This window comes from Osmerus eperlanus, chromosome 11, assembly GCF_963692335.1.
Source record: "Osmerus eperlanus chromosome 11, fOsmEpe2.1, whole genome shotgun sequence".
Taxonomy (NCBI): domain Eukaryota; kingdom Metazoa; phylum Chordata; class Actinopteri; order Osmeriformes; family Osmeridae; genus Osmerus; species Osmerus eperlanus.
The window spans coordinates 13,226,765-13,242,065 of NC_085028.1; the positions used below are offsets into that span (position 1 = coordinate 13,226,765).

At 50.6% G+C, this 15,301-nt stretch overlaps 1 protein-coding gene across 3 annotated transcripts in view; it reads right to left on the reverse strand.

Annotated features, from left to right (window-relative positions):
* Positions 1 to 1,873: 1,873 nt before the first annotated feature.
* robo1 (roundabout, axon guidance receptor, homolog 1 (Drosophila)) overlaps positions 1,874 to 15,301 on the reverse strand; it is a 178,941-nt gene continuing 165,513 nt past the window's right edge. For 2 of the 3 annotated variants that reach the window (XM_062472465.1, XM_062472466.1), the window contains exons 20-29: positions 13,934 to 14,088; positions 10,765 to 11,139; positions 9,768 to 9,884; positions 8,309 to 8,453; positions 7,809 to 8,039; positions 7,187 to 7,689; positions 6,776 to 6,976; positions 3,574 to 3,849; positions 3,220 to 3,431; positions 1,874 to 3,130 (exon numbers count right to left, since the gene is read on the reverse strand). In XM_062472465.1, the coding sequence (XP_062328449.1) occupies positions 3,116 to 3,130; positions 3,220 to 3,431; positions 3,574 to 3,849; positions 6,776 to 6,976; positions 7,187 to 7,689; positions 7,809 to 8,039; positions 8,309 to 8,453; positions 9,768 to 9,884; positions 10,765 to 11,139; positions 13,934 to 14,088 (2,230 nt within the window). In that variant the 3' untranslated portion in view covers positions 1,874 to 3,115. The remainder of the gene's footprint in view (positions 3,131 to 3,219; positions 3,432 to 3,573; positions 3,850 to 6,775; positions 6,977 to 7,186; positions 7,690 to 7,808; positions 8,040 to 8,308; positions 8,454 to 9,767; positions 9,885 to 10,764; positions 11,140 to 13,933; positions 14,089 to 15,301) is intronic. The other variant, XM_062472464.1, reaches the window with a different exon arrangement.

Consider the following 15,301-nt stretch of genomic DNA (forward strand, 5'->3'; position numbering starts at 1 on the left):
TCCCAAACCTGCCTCCTCTCCATAGCCTGCTGAATATTCATGACAGGGGGGTAGGGAGACTAACCTGGACTGGCTGTATATCTGCCTAATGTCCTTAATCACCTGCATCTCATTGTAAGGCGGGGACACACCTTGGCTCGTTAGGGTGATGGATGGTGGCAGAGGGGCTGCTCCAGATTTGTTCTCGTTTAGCAAGGTGCTCATTAGAGGACACCTGGGGGAGGGGAGGAGGAGGGGCGTGCAGCCACAGCCTGGGAGAGATGAGAAGAGGGGTGGGATAGAGTCTTCCAGACCACAGGTACACAGGATCTAATACAGATACATGTTTCACTACCATGTCTCAGATGTGGGTTAGTGTAGTTTACAGACAGCTGTTTGTGAAATATTGAACACAAATAGGTAAGCATTCGAGGGTGTTTGATATCGCTCCGGGCTGCTTTACAATACATCTTCAAGACTGTAGGCTATGTTGACCAAGTCTGCAGGGAGCAGTGTTAGAACCTCAATCCTCCTGATGGATCTGAGTGTGGGGTCTAAGAGGGCCTCAGGAGACCTGACCAACTGAGGATGGGGGGGGGGGGGGTGCTCAAGTCATTAGCTTGAGAAAACAGGAACTTCTGTTCCAATTCCATGAAGCCCTGGGGGAGAGGAGGAAGAGGATGGGGCCAGCCTCCATTTCTCTTGATTGTGAATAGTGTTTAACTAAGGCCAGACAGGGAGAGAAGCTTTCCTGAGGTAGGTAGTCCCATAGGTGAGCTTACGGCTGTGGAACAGCAGAAGGAGTAGGCAGGAAGAAGACTAATAAACTGGAACAAATGTCCCCTGCTCTCCAATTAGACCCCATCTCTATCTGGAGTCACGCTGCAGTCACACCACCACCTCTCATCTTTATGGACTTGCTTTCATACACCATCTGCTACAGCAGGCTATAGGGAAAATATAGATTTAAAGATTCATGTAACTGTAATTCACTGATGTTGAATGCAATATAATCAGTATTAATGATCACATTTGATCGAATTATCTTTATTTGTATTTCTTCAAATAAGAGCGGGCGTTTACTAGGGGTGGGGGAAACAAACATCGCAGTCGCAGAGCAAAACTTTAGCTGCAAGAAGATCCTTCAGCCAGATTTGAACACAAGACCCCTCACACAGTAGCCTACATCCTTAACCACTGAGCTACCAGCAATCCTTCACCTCAACATTCTCCACTCAACATTTATATTTGACATTTAACTATCTAGTTGTAACAACCTGCAGAGTTGGGGTGTCAGAAAACCAGATGAAGCAGGGCTCCCCTGTTAGCTCACTGGGTCAGTGTGCATGCTCTGAAAGCTAGGGCAGTACTGCAACAACCTGGGTTCAAATCCAGCCTTCACCCTTTTCTGTATGTCTTCCTCCCTCTACATTCTTTTCCTGTCACACGAATCGTGAGGTACCAAAAGATTCCCACTCCTACTGTTTACATTTCAAACTATTAATGACAGAATAAAATTTGAGCAATAATATCTACAGCCACCTTAACAGTCATGTTAACACAGCATTCATCTTATACTGTGGCCTTTCGAGGAAAGCATGGCTCAAATGGATTTCAAATTAATATGTGATAGATGCTTTGACATTGAGGTTTATGGTGGCAATGCTTTTCCATTATAGCTCTGATAAAATGTCAATAAAAGCAATGTCGTCTGTCAGAATATTCCTCTCCTATTACTTTGACAAATAGTGTGTTGTATCTCCGTAAACATTTATGATGTTTTGTCTTCTACTTACAGGCGTTTCCATGATGGAACACAATGTTGGAGTGAGAGGTAAAGTAATACTCCACGCACTCTGCATCTGATAACCACAAGAAAGACAGAAAAAGAAGCTTTTAGTTTGAACATTTTTTTTATTCGTAATTTTTTTGTGTTCTTTTGCGTTTTTTTGCTTTACGAAACAAATGTTTGCAGATGTCCTATGAATAAACAACAGACCCCTTCTTCTCAGGGCGGGGTTCAAACACCTCTCTCCTCTCCCGGAAAGGAGACTCTCCTCGTCCAATCACGGCCTCTCATGATCACCAAGGTGACATCTAGAACTAGTATGTTACATTCTTTTAAGTGCATTAGTAGACAATGTAACCATCTGAATTAATGTGCAATGGCTGGAACTATGGTCAATTCAAACAGCCGGGTACATTGCTGCTATATGACCCACATTTGCCGTTTCCCTCTTGGAAGTTGTCACTGGAACTAAGGGAGACCAAGACAACGCAGAGAGTTTCCTTTCCAAACAAGCCCATCATGAACAGCTTATCTCCTTAACTACATCATCTTCATCAGGATTAACAAGACTCTTTTGTCATACCTGTATTCACGCCAGTAAGACAAAAAGGTTAATAGATAAAATGGTTTAAAATAAAGTTTAGTGATTGTGCTTTTAAAACCAAAGTAAAAAAACAAACATTGAGACAAATAAAAACAGAACAGTGCATTACAAAAAAAAAAAAAAAAAAAAATCCCAAAAGTGGCACTTTCTTGGGGTGGCTAAATAATATAGCAATTTACAACATGAATGGAGACGATAAAATATATTTACTGGCATAATAAAATTATTATTAGCAAAATAAAACAAGGAGGACAAATTTGTAGTACCACTATGGGTGAATAAACAAAAGAAAATCATCATGTTTACACGTATTTACAACTCTTCCCCTTCCTGCTTGTAGCTCTCTATAACAGTGACCCCTGACTGCATGGGCTCTCCAGACCTTGTCAAGGGATGCCAAGTCATGTGAAAATCTGGAGTACTTTCTTACTCCATATTGCATTGGAATAAAACACAAACATAGTGTAGCTACTGAGCTCTTTCCTCACAATGTACCATTCTTCCCCCAGTCTTTTTTTTCTTCTTCTTCTTCTTCTTCTTCTTTGTATATGGACATAGAAAATGGTAAATTAGAAAAACATCTGGTCTGTTTTTCAGATGTAAAGAAACTCTAGGGATGTGGAGTATTGGTCAGCGGACTGGATGATGAGATACTGTGTTAAAATTGTCAGAGAAACATTGACGGTCCTCTGTTGGGAAAAATATTGACAGTAACTCTTTTTCTTTTTCTTCTATGGTGGTATTCAGCTTTCCGCCATCTGAGGAACACCAACAGGAAACACAAGGTTAGACGACTGATCACCTGCCATGGTACAAAAGGTTAGAGTGCAGAGAGGGGAGGTTTTACCTCAAGGTCTCCCTCCTCAAGCTGGAAGCCTCCAGAGGTGTTGAGGCCCAAATCAGCTGGGTTCCTACGCCCCCCTGGGCCCCCCTCCCCTCTCCGCCGGCCCCCGGAGCCCCTGGAGGACATGGAGCTGGAGGAGCTGGGCTCACGGTCTCCCCGGGGGTTGTTCACCGAGGGGAAGGAGGGACGGCTGTAGGGCAGGATGTCTTCTGGACCTGGGGATGGAGGGAGCAGGGAGACCTCTGTCAGCACTTACACACGGAGGAAGCCCAACATGTCCCATGTCACTTCCCTGATCGCAATGAAGTGCAATATTATTGACCTAAAACATTGCCAAGACCTCATGTGGCCATTTACCTGGATGCGGGCGAGCCTTGTTGCCATGGTTTCCTTCGTGCTTGTTCCCTTTCCCTCCTCGAGGAGTCTTCTGTCTGTCCTGAGCGTCGCGGCGCTCTGACGAGCTAGTCCGGGGGTCCGAGCCCTCCCGCGGTCGGTATCCTCCAGAGCCCCCTCTCCTGTCCCTGGCCTCGCCCGTCTTGGGGGACAGCACCCCCCGGCCCTCTGGAGACACCTTGGAGGGGTGCGTAGGGGACTTGAGCCCGGCTGGAGGAGGGATGGGGGGAGGGGGGAGGTCTGGAGGGGGGAACGCGAGGAGAAGAAGAGAGCTCGTCAGTTAACTGGACTCAGAGGCTGCGTTGTGTGCCGCTGGGGAGGCACATCTGAAGGCTGCAGAGGCCGTGTCGCAGACACGCGTGTGTGTGTGCGCTCACACCACTCTTGCTTAGAGACATCCAGTATAAACACAGCTGTTTCACGGGTACAAACACTCACCGCTCTACACACAGCCGTCCGAACCGAACTAGCACTGGGGATGGGGCGAGGGAGAGAGATAGGAAATGACAGGCAAAGAGAGAGGAGTCCAATCACAGAAGTGTGTGGGGATTGGGGGGGACGGGGGGATGGGGCGGGGGGGACGACAGCTAAAGAGGTGAAACAGAGGAGGGCGGTGAGAAACGTAGTGTGAGGGAGAGAAAGGGAGTGAGAGAAAAAGCGAAGGAGAGAGGGGAGCGTGCGAGAGAGAGGGGAGCGTGCGAGAGAGAGAGAGAGAGAGATGGGGAGACAGTGGGGAGCGTGACGGTCAGCAGCTGTCTCTGTGACCCGCTCTACTTCTCCTGTCAATGAATCAATGCTGCCTGTCCTTGAGCCATTATTCATATGAACCCAGCACAACACACAGTCAGCAAACCAACACACACACCGCCTCCATAGACCCAGCCACACACACACCCGCCTCCATAGACCCAGCCGCACACACACCCGCCTCCATACAGCCAGCCACACAAAACACCCTGCCTGCTCCTCTTGGCTCGCCGGCCCAGCAATCGATGCCTTTTCATCTTCTAATCAGCTTCCAGTTGAGGGATGGCTTTGTCAGCGGCCCAAGCCTTAATCCACACAGGATTAGAAAGTTAATAAACATGGCAGCTTTGCTGGCCTCACCTAGCATCCCGGCAGCCACGGGGCTTCCAGGACGGGGAATCAAACACCGCGTTCACTTTTACACGGCCGAGCTTATGGAGCTAGCGAAGTCGTTGCCGCTTCTTGTTGGCAGAATCGGGGCCAGTTTAATGCACTTTCCGGATGATTCTCCCCACAGCACACGCCCCTGAGTACAGGACGGGCCAGTCGATATCATAGGTCCGGGAGGCGTTGGCAGGGTTTTAATATCTCCCCTGCCTCCCGCCTCCTGCTGCAGACAGGACAGATCAATGCCTCTGTCTGAGAGATATGACCATCTACAGGGAGAGGAGAGGAGGAAGATTTATAGTCAAATGAAGGCCAGGATTGGACCAATGTCTGGAGAGAAGGTTTGTCTTCTCTGTAGTCAGGGTAAATAACATGATGGGTGGTTAAAAGCAGGGCTGTGTCTTTCGGGCGTCTGCTAAGATGCTATATCATGAAATCAAGACAGGGTATATAAACGTAGTAATGTAAACGTGCAGGACTGAGGCATCAGACCATGGCGTGACCCTCAGGAGAACAGACCTGGGGCTTCTCCAGGTCTCCTGAGCAAACAGGAGCAGGTCACCAGCAGGGAGGGTGGAGGGTGTGGGGGAAGATGGTCCACTTGCCTCGACTTCTTTTTTATTGCCCACTTAGCTGGAGGTATTTCTGTGTTTGGCTGAGTATGCTGGGGCTGTGCTCTCGGTCTGACCTCCAAGGGGCCAGACAGAGGGGGGGGGGGGGGGGGGGGGCCGGGGGATAGTAACCATAGACGTACCCAAATATCATAAATAGATCAGTCTGGCACTTTTCTCCTCTATATCTATGTAACGTGTGGCCTGAGACGGACACTAAGAATTATACCAACATATCTGCTTACAGATTTAAACCGTTGAGACACCTACTATATGCCTTAAATGTCACTCCGCTTAGAAACACATGCAGCATGGGGGGGGGTGAAGGAGGGGAGGGGGTCGCAGAGGGGGGGGGGTGCGAGGGCAGGCAATAACTTCCAAATGGAAAACAATCCATTCAGATCAAATGCAATCAGCAGGCAGACAGAGAGAGGTGGAGACATGGCAGTGGCTCTCCTCACCTCTCACACGCCCAGGGAACAAAGGGACGAGGGAGGGACGAGGGAGGGAGGAGGGAGCGCCCGGGGACGGATGGATGGAGAGATTACTTCAAAGGGAGGGGCAGGAGAGATGGAAGGAGGTGGACGTAGTGGGGTGGGGAGGGAGGGAGGATTTGCTGCAGTGATATAGCTGGTCTGGCTCTAGAGTGTGGTGGATATTAAATCTCCCTGTCAAGTGCTTCCAACACACAAGGACACCTGACAGTAAGGGGAGCCAGCTCTGGGAATGGACGGACACACACACACACACTAAAACGTGCCTTCCGACAGGAACAAATAAGCTGGATCCAACTATTAGATAAAAGAACGGTCCATTTTTTCCATTCACCGTCACAAGGAGAAAGCTGTTCCCAGAGTGTTTAGCTGCTTCTGTATTTAGCTCCTGCATTGTTTCTGCTTGGCTCCTGCAGAGGAGTGCTCCAATAACAGCCACAGCACCTGGGGGGGATTTCATTAGCAACTGGAGTGGGAAAACGTCCCAGTGTCAGCCGAGTAAGTTGGACAGCTCTCCCTTGAGATACACACACACCTTATACAGACAAGCATACACACAGGCACACACACACACCTCATACAGACAAGCATACGCACAGGCACACACACACACCTCATACAGACAAGCATACACAAGGGGCACACACACACACGCACATACCTCATACAGATAAGCAGACCCATACAGACAACATACTCAGGCGTGCGCACACAAACACACACGCACACGCAACTCCTTCAGCAGCTGCTACAGACTGCTACAACAGTCTACTCAGCACATCCTGATACACACACACACAAACACACACACAGGGAACATGATTGAAAATCCCTGACTTACGACACCCACTCATTCATTCAAAGTCAGACCACCACCCTGTCCTCCCTCCACACGGGAGCTTCTGGGGCAGACCCAGTGTGACGGACCTGTAGTCATGCTGGAGCACGTGCTGCTAACGCTACCTTCAGGGTAGTTGTCACGTCTCTGGAGAGCCGGGTGACTGGCTGGAGGAGGCTGCTTCTGCCTCTTGGGAGGCCGCTTCTGCATGTTGGCCGTGCTCATGTTGCTGTCTGTGGACACGGGGCTGGCCGGACGGTGGCCTGTAGGGCCCATCTGGAACTTCCTCCCTGAAAGGAGAGTTTGTCCGTGGTTAGGTGGCGTGATTTACAGTGTACGGGTAAGCACTCGGTGTCTGAGCCCCTGCAAGATTACTTGACACGTTTCACTAGGAAACAGTTCGAGAAAAGCCCGGAAATAGCACATCAAATGTCAGTAAACGATGTGTTTCTTTAGCCGAGGACGTTTGGAATGAGGGCGTCCTCTCCATGTGTGTTTACCTGGGTGCCCCCCTTGCTCCTGCCCCTGCGTGGGGGGGTACTTGGCCACCTTGAGGCCGGCGTACTCGGCCGCCGCCGCCACCGCCTGGGCAAAGTCGGCGTCCGTGAAGAAGGAGCCGTCGGAGGAGCTGACGGCGCTGGAGCGCCCCGACGAGGCGTTGTCCTCCTCGGAGGCCGAGCCCCAGCCGTTGATCATGGAGCCGGTCACGGAGCTCTCCAGGTCGCCCACGCTGGAGGCCGGCGTCTGCTCCAGGCCCCGCAGCACTAGCCTCCGCGGGTGCATCTGGCCGGGCTGGGCATGGGGGTGGTGGGGGCGGTGGGGACGGTGGCGGTGCACCTTGGCCACCTCGGCGTCTGTCTCGTCCCCTTCCTCCTCCTCCTCCTCCAGCATCTCCTCCTCCTCCTCCTCCATGCCATCCGTGTCCAGCGCCAAGGGGCTGGAGATGTAACCGTACGTGTGGGTGGGGGACAGGGGCTGGACAGGGGGGCACCCCACATGCCGTCTGAAACAACAGGCAGGAAAAGTGTTCCCATTTGGCGCATGGCGTCTACTACATACATGCGCCGTGGTAGGCCTGCACAGCATCGGTAAGCTCCCTCCCTCCCCCCCCGGGGGCCGTACCTGCGCTCATGGCCGGCCGAGGAGTCCTGGAGCATGGGCTGCATCTCCTCCTGGGGGGAGGGCGTGAGGGTGGCGGTGGACTGGTGGCTGTAGGACACGGCAGCTGGGGAGGAGGCAGCGCCCCGGACCGGGGGGGTGGGCCCCCTCTCCATCTCCTCCTCCTCCTCCAGCTCGTCTGGTTGCAGGTACATGCGAGAGGGGGGCATGGGACACTGCATGTCCGGGTCATAGCTGTCGGCACAGGCAGACACGTTGGTGAACCTCTGATCACAACAGTCACGTCTGTCACAGAAATCAACAAGTCTCTTAATACTGCTGCCGTTGCTTGTTTTTGTTTTTTTTCAACGTCTGACAGGAAAGACATCGGTCGACGATATAAAAAGGAAAGACAGAACATGGGTTGAATGTGCGATAAGAATGTCAAGTGGCAGTAAATGATAGGGCAGTGCGTGTGGGTATGTGAGTGTGTGTGTGTGTGTGTTTACATAGACATGCCCCACCTCTCGTCCATACACAGGGAGTACTCGTCTGTAGTCTGACAGGGGGGTGGGTTAGCAGGGGGCGGGGGCAGCAGGTCGGCCCAGTTCATGGTGCTCTGTTTGGGCAGTTTGGGGGTTCGGACTCCCTTCTTCTGACCTTGACTGCCTGCTCAGAAATGAACAAAGACTTTCTTCAGTCACAGGAAGCACACCCACACACACACACCCACACACACACACCCAACCACACACACACACACTCACCCAACCACACACACACCTAACCACACACACACACACCCCTCTCACATTCTCACCGTCTCTAAAGCCATCTCCATTATTGATGCTCATGAAATTGCCAAATAAATACAATCTTAAATTGGCAGCAGATAAAAATGTATTAACAAACCGGGTCATTTTAGCGCTGGGTTGACACAAGATAAAAATGATCATTTTACACATGAGAGCACCACTGCTAGCACAGGCTCTGTCGTACTGCGTGCTCTGAGAACACATGAGCACACACACAACCTCAATCTGTAATTAATGGTAGGGATGGGATCAAACACACTGTGATTATTTAACTGTAATGTCAGACCAGTGCTGAGCTAAAATTGAAAAAAATAAAATATAAACGACAACATCAGAGGCCAATTAACGGCAAAACATTAGGGCTGGAAGCCAATGAGGTGTGAGCTCCAAGATTGCACTAGGCTCTTCTTTAATGACAAACTTCAAACACTAGATTTCTGTATGACAACCGCGCCGCATGCTATCTGGAAGGGCTGTCATTAGTCCTTGTCTGAACAGACAAACCCACACTGCATCTATAATGAAATGAACCCCCTTTTAAATCAGGAAGAAGGTGAGGGTCATCAACAAATTAACAAAACAAATGGCGGCAACAACTAAAGTCAATTGCCAGCCACCAAACTACACGCCGACAAAGAAAAAGCATGAATAAAATATCCCTCTTAATTCGTTGTAAACAATAATGGTCTGGTTCTCCCAGAGAGAGGCACTAACAGATGCCAGGGTTGGGTTCTCTTGCCTTTTGTTCAGATTCGCTGGTGTTGTGGAGGGCTCGTGTTTAGTGCTCTTTTCTGTCTATTCAGTTCTTCCACTTTTCCACAAATGCATCTCCCTTTTAATTTCTCCTCGAGATAGACTGACATGGAAATTAATCAAATTAGCATTTTAAAGCATCGTGCATTATTTCCTGTCTCGCTGTGATTTATTGCTTTTGAGGAAAAAGTTGCATTTTTAGAGGGAGCTTCCGGGTGAATGTGATTAAATGTTTCACAACCATAACAATGAGCAAAAAAACTAAACCAAAAAAAGTGAAACATTTAACTGGTAAACAACACTCTTGTGGAAGGGGGGGGGGGGGGGGGAGTTGACTGATGGACTTGTAGGTTTGATAACCCATGACCCCCTCCCCCTCCCTCTCAACCCCCCCAGCTGGCCCCCGCCCACTTACCAGAGGTGCTGCTGCTGCCTCGGTCAGAGCTGGGGTATGAGCCCCCGGTGTGGCCGTCGTGGGCCTGGCTGTAGGGGATGGTGGCCGGCATGGGGCTGTCCCCTCCTCTGTAGTGGTCTGTGGAGAGGGGGGGGAGGATGGTTAGACTCAAGAGAGGTCACATGATTTGCATCCTACACACTTAACTGCCTCTTTAGACAAGACAGCTTGATGCGGATGACAGGTTGGAGTTATGATTTCTCAGTTCAAGTTGAACACGAAACAGTAGGCGGACCAGTTTCACAAACTGTTGATAATATCTACAGACAAAGTACATGCAAACAGTCACAACAACCATCCACGCTACCACATCATGCGAGACACTCCATGCTGTGCCCTTTCCTCTTCCTAGCAGGGTAGACAACATGCAGGTTCTCCGTTCAGCAGAAGAGACATTCTAAACTACGGCCTCACAGAAGCAGAGGGGGTCTTTTGTGGAGGCGAGAAAGAGGCGATGACAGCTGAGCACAGAGCCTGTCAGCTCCAACAGTCATCTCAGCTTCAGACACCTGACGCCACAGGACAACCAGCACACCTGTGGCTGAGCCTCCGCCGGTGACACGAGCAGGCTCAGCCACGAGAACACAACCTGAGGCCCCACCGGACCAGAGGTCACACGAGACACGGAGCAGGGAAACACAGCTCAGAGCAGAGAGGGTGTAAAGGGAGCGCAGAGAGGAGCGAGGAGGAGGCGTTACGTAAAAGCGCTGCAGACAATGAGAAGAGTGATGATGCTCTAGTTTGCAATGACGGAATGAGGGCGAGGGAGGCAGACTGGAAACTGAAGAAGATTTTCTTCCCAGTTCCACACTGAGGCTGCCCTGGGAGGGTGAGGAGAGTCCGGCATTGGGGAGCAAGGATGAGGAAGAAAGCCCTGGATAGGGAGCAAGGAGGAAGCTAGGATGATGAAGGAAGGAAGATGGAGGTGGTGATGTGACCTTGTTCGCGACCCACTCACCCTTGTTCAGCTTGTTCTGCTCCATGATGTTATACTGGAGCTGTGAGGTCACATCCTGTTGTTTGTGTTGCTGGCCTGGGCCGGGCTTCCAGCAGTGTTTCTCATTGAGCTCCCCTCCTCCCCCTCCTCCTCCTCCTCCTCCTCCCCCCCCTCCCCCTCCCAGGATGGAGGACTGGATGAGCTGGGTGGTAGCGTAGGGCGTGGGCTGGCCCCCAGGGCCCACAAAGCGTCCGTCCTTCAGGTTGGGGCTGTTGAAGGTCTTCATCTCGTTGATCTTGTTGGAGAGGTCCACATCTCCGTAGACGCCAGACTCTGGCACCATCAGGTTGGTCTGCTTGTTCTCCATCTGGCTGTTGTAGTTGGCAATGCAGTCGGCTGGATGACATGGGAAGGGGGGAGGAGGGCTTGGTGTTATTCACAAACGGAGCTGGAGAGCTCCGTCCAGACTAGGGCGAGATCTGGGTTCAGGACGAGGGCTATGCTAAGATAATGAAGGGCTGTAAACCGAATGGGAAAGTAAAAAATATTTCAAATGGATTAAAAATGAATCGACATGTACTCATGTGCACACCCTTCACAGGGCCCCTGTGTCCTCCAGACAGGTACTACTCTGCCCTCAGAGAAACTCCACAATCACCGCTCCACTCCAGATGTGATTATCTGGTGATTCAGGTGAGTGACTGAAGCTGCACTCCACCTAGCTGCTCTCTCTCTCTCTCTCTCTCTCTCTCTCTCTCTCTCTCTCTCTCTCTCTCTCTCTCTCTCTCTCTCTCTCTCTCTCTCTCTCTCTCTCTCTCTCTCTCTCTCTCTCTCTCTCTCTCTCTCTCTCTCTCTCTCTCTCTCTCTCTCTCTCTCTCTCTCTCTCTCTCTCTGTGTAATTCCTCCTCTCATCCCCAGCTCAACATGGATGTCATGTCTATTCTCGGCCTCATCCTCCAGGAGGCTGGGTTCATTGAGAGGGACTGTGAGACATGTCCGTATCAAAGTCCTTGGATGAGGTGTGCGGTAAAATCACTGCTCCACTGACAGATCCAATTTTTCTTGGCTCATAAAATATTCAAATCCTCCGTGAGATCAGAGAAGCAGCCTTGCGGTAAATATCGGGGTGGGTGCCCGCCCGCACAGTTCCCTCCCAGCCAAGGATACCTCCACACCTCAAACCTCGTAGGTACTGTTCTGTAGGTGTTAAACCTACACACTCTGTCTGCCTTCCCCAACCCCCAGCTGACCCACCTGGTCATTCTTGCAGGTATTTGGCATGCACACACACACACACACTCTCTCTCTCACAAACACACACACACACACACACACCAGTGCAATCCAGCCAGCAAGCCCAGCTCCCTACACTGAACCCTGGGGTGTCATGCAGTGAGTGATCACCATGTTATCCATTCCACAGCAACTCACACTATCAGTCCCGCAAGCTAATGCTAGCGAGACCTGGAGCAGCTCAACAATGAGGACAGATTAGGAGGTTTCTTCTTACAAGGGGATGGTTAACTCAGGACCAGGATGTGTGAGCCAGTCTGAGCGATACACCAGGCTGACTGGGACTGACTCCACTGTACTAGGCCCTGAGTAAGATGCTTATGAACCCTGTGGCAACAAAGCTCTCCTTTACACAGATGTTACAACATGAGAGGGTAATCCTTATGGACAGGACTGATGCCAAACATGAAGGATTCTGGGAGCGTGGGTGCACACTTTATCAGCCGCAACAGAACTGGAGTGAGGCCGCGTGTTCAAAGGGAATGTGCTGTACTCTCTCAAAGTTGAGTTTGACTTCAGACTTGAGAGTATCTGGAGAGCTAGTTCAGGTTCCTGGCTGGGCTTGTTTGAAGCAGGGTTTCTACTTGAGAGTGAACAATCTTAATTCCCCTGTAGCCTCACCTGCTTCTGGCTCCCTGGTTCTGTAGAGAGATGTGAACCCTCTCAATGTGTGTATTTATAATATTGTGTGTGTGTGGGTGTGCATGCGTGCGTGCCCTGAGTTTGTTCTAAACAAACTTAGTCCCTTTGTCTGTGGAAAGTGCTGCTGACTAAACTGAAAGGCCACCTGGAGGTGTACCGTAGCACAACTCTCTCTCTCCCTCCATCTCTCACGCTGTCCATCTCTCCTGCTCTCTTTACTTCTCCCCCGGCTCACTCCTTCAGTTCCATTTATCTTTATGTCTTCCGGTCATCCTTCCCATCAGTCTTCCTCCATTCTCTCCAATCCTTCACTTTACTCTTCCAGGTGCAAAAGATATACCCCCCTCCCTCTACATCCCTCCCAGTCTATCTGCATCTCACTAACTCCATCCGTCTCTCTCTCTCTCTCTCTCATCTCTCTCTCTCTCTCTTCTCTCATCTCTCTCTCTCTCTCTCTCTCTCATCTCTCTCTCTCATCTCTCTCTCTCTCTCTCTCTCTCCTCTCTCTCTCTCTCTCTCTCTCTCTCTCTCTCTCTCTCTCTCTCTCTCTCTCTCTCTCTCTCTCTCTCTCTCTCTCTCTCCTCTCTCTCTCTCTCTCTCTCTCTCTCTCTCTCTCTCTCTCTCTCTCGTCTCCCTCTCTTCCTCTCCCTCCAACTCAGCCTACTGCTTTGGCTGCTGGCTGCAGTCCTGCCCTGACCTCCACGCCTGCTACACATTTCTTAAATAACTGAGCACTTAGGGGAGATTACATTAGGGGCTATAACAACAGTATGGAAATGAGAAGAGCAATTCGATTAGCAACAGAGTAAACCCATAAGCTCCTTCCAGGGCCTCTCCTTTTATACCCTTTCCTAAAACAGCCCTGCTTTAACCTCAAATGAATCAAACACACAAGCACACCCGCGTGCACGGCTAAAGCTGATGTTTCTGCAGGTTTCTCTCGCTGAGACCCAGTAAAGGGAGAGACCCGTCCCAGGAGAGCTAACCTAGATACCGGATTCCTCTCCTCTCTCGCGCGCGCGCGCTCACTCTCTCTGCACGGAAACATCTCATCCTGGCTCTGATTAATCTTATCTGCAGAGTCTGCGGAGGGCTGCGGGGGTAACATGCCAAGTGCAGCGACGATGGGGCGTGGACATGTTTGTACCCATGTGCATATATTGTGTCAGTGTGTAATCTGTGTGTGTGTGTGTGTGTATATGAATGTGTGTATGTATGTTGGTGTGGGTGTGTATGTACCCGTGTGTTTGCTTACCCGGGCGGCTGTACGTGGCCAAGTTGCTGTCGCTGTTTCCGTTGCCAGCGGTGCAGCAGTTGATGCTGCAGTCGTTATGGTTGGAGCAGGAGTTGGGCCAGGTGTCCGCCAGCCAGGGCTGCGTGGCTGACTCCCCGATGTTGAGCAGACCGGGCCTGGGTGAGGGAGGGAGGGTGGGGGACAGCCATTAATACAAGTTATTCAACATGGGAAGTAGGCGAATGAGGTCGATGGACCACTCTGAGGCGGGCAGCGTGAACTGTCACACAGAGAGGAGGACAGCCCGGTCACACAGAGCTGCTCTACGAGGACAGAAGCCTCTTTGCTTTACGGGGAAACTTCACCCATGCAAGGAATCAGACGGTGGCTACCCATCCAGTACTTTACTCCAAGTATCTCTCTTTTCCCTCTGTATCTCTATTTTCTCTCCCCCCTATTTCCTCTCTCTCTCTCTCTCTCTCTCTCTCTCTCTCTCTTCTCCCTCCCTGCTCTGTGAGCGCTGGGTGCACATTAGAGGAGCTCAGCTAAATAGATTGTGTGCGCTTGACTGGCCCATCGCCTCCTCAAGCTCCTCGTGAGCATTAGCGATCCGCTCGGATTAGAAAGCCAGATAGAATTCACTCCAAATGTTGGGATGTGCCACGTCCACAACAGTCAGTGAACCTTGAATGTTCCCTTCCAGTGGATTCCGTGGTGTCGGTCACCATCTCCATCACCATGAAAGTTTCGTGTGAAGAACTGCAGGAGAGAAACTGTAGCAAAGGAAATGAGATCCCTCTCTACGGACGATAAGGACGAGGCATCCATCTCTTTTAGTTTCTCTGTCTCCCTCGGCATAGTCAGGCAGTTGTTCCACTCCTCTAGGATTCCTTGCTCTGACCTAGGGGCAGTTATCTGACATTTGAAGTGCTGGCACTACAGGGCCTGATATCTCCTAAGAAAACAAGGCAGTTCCCATAGGGCTCTTCAGACACGCTCTGTTACCATAATCTTCACAGCACAAACACAACAGCAGAGAATCCTGCACAGCACATTTACATTGTGTTTATTTTTCTTCCCCTCTGCCTTTGGTATTTAAATGACTTCCAGCACTCTCTGCCCTGGGTAATGAACACATCAGTCTTGTGGAGAGACACGCCATTTTAAAGATGGCACCTCCATCACTCCAGCAGATCTTTGTCAACGTAAAATGGCCTTTGTTTACATCTCCATGCTGTTCTTTTGACTCACACAGCCAGGAGAATCCAGCAGGATAATTAGATAACCAAGTACACTCAGAACATGCAGCTCTATCCCATAATAGTTCCAACAGGAGATCTATGGTGAGCCAAAAAGAGAACAATAACCAGTCCAGACTTCACACCCCCA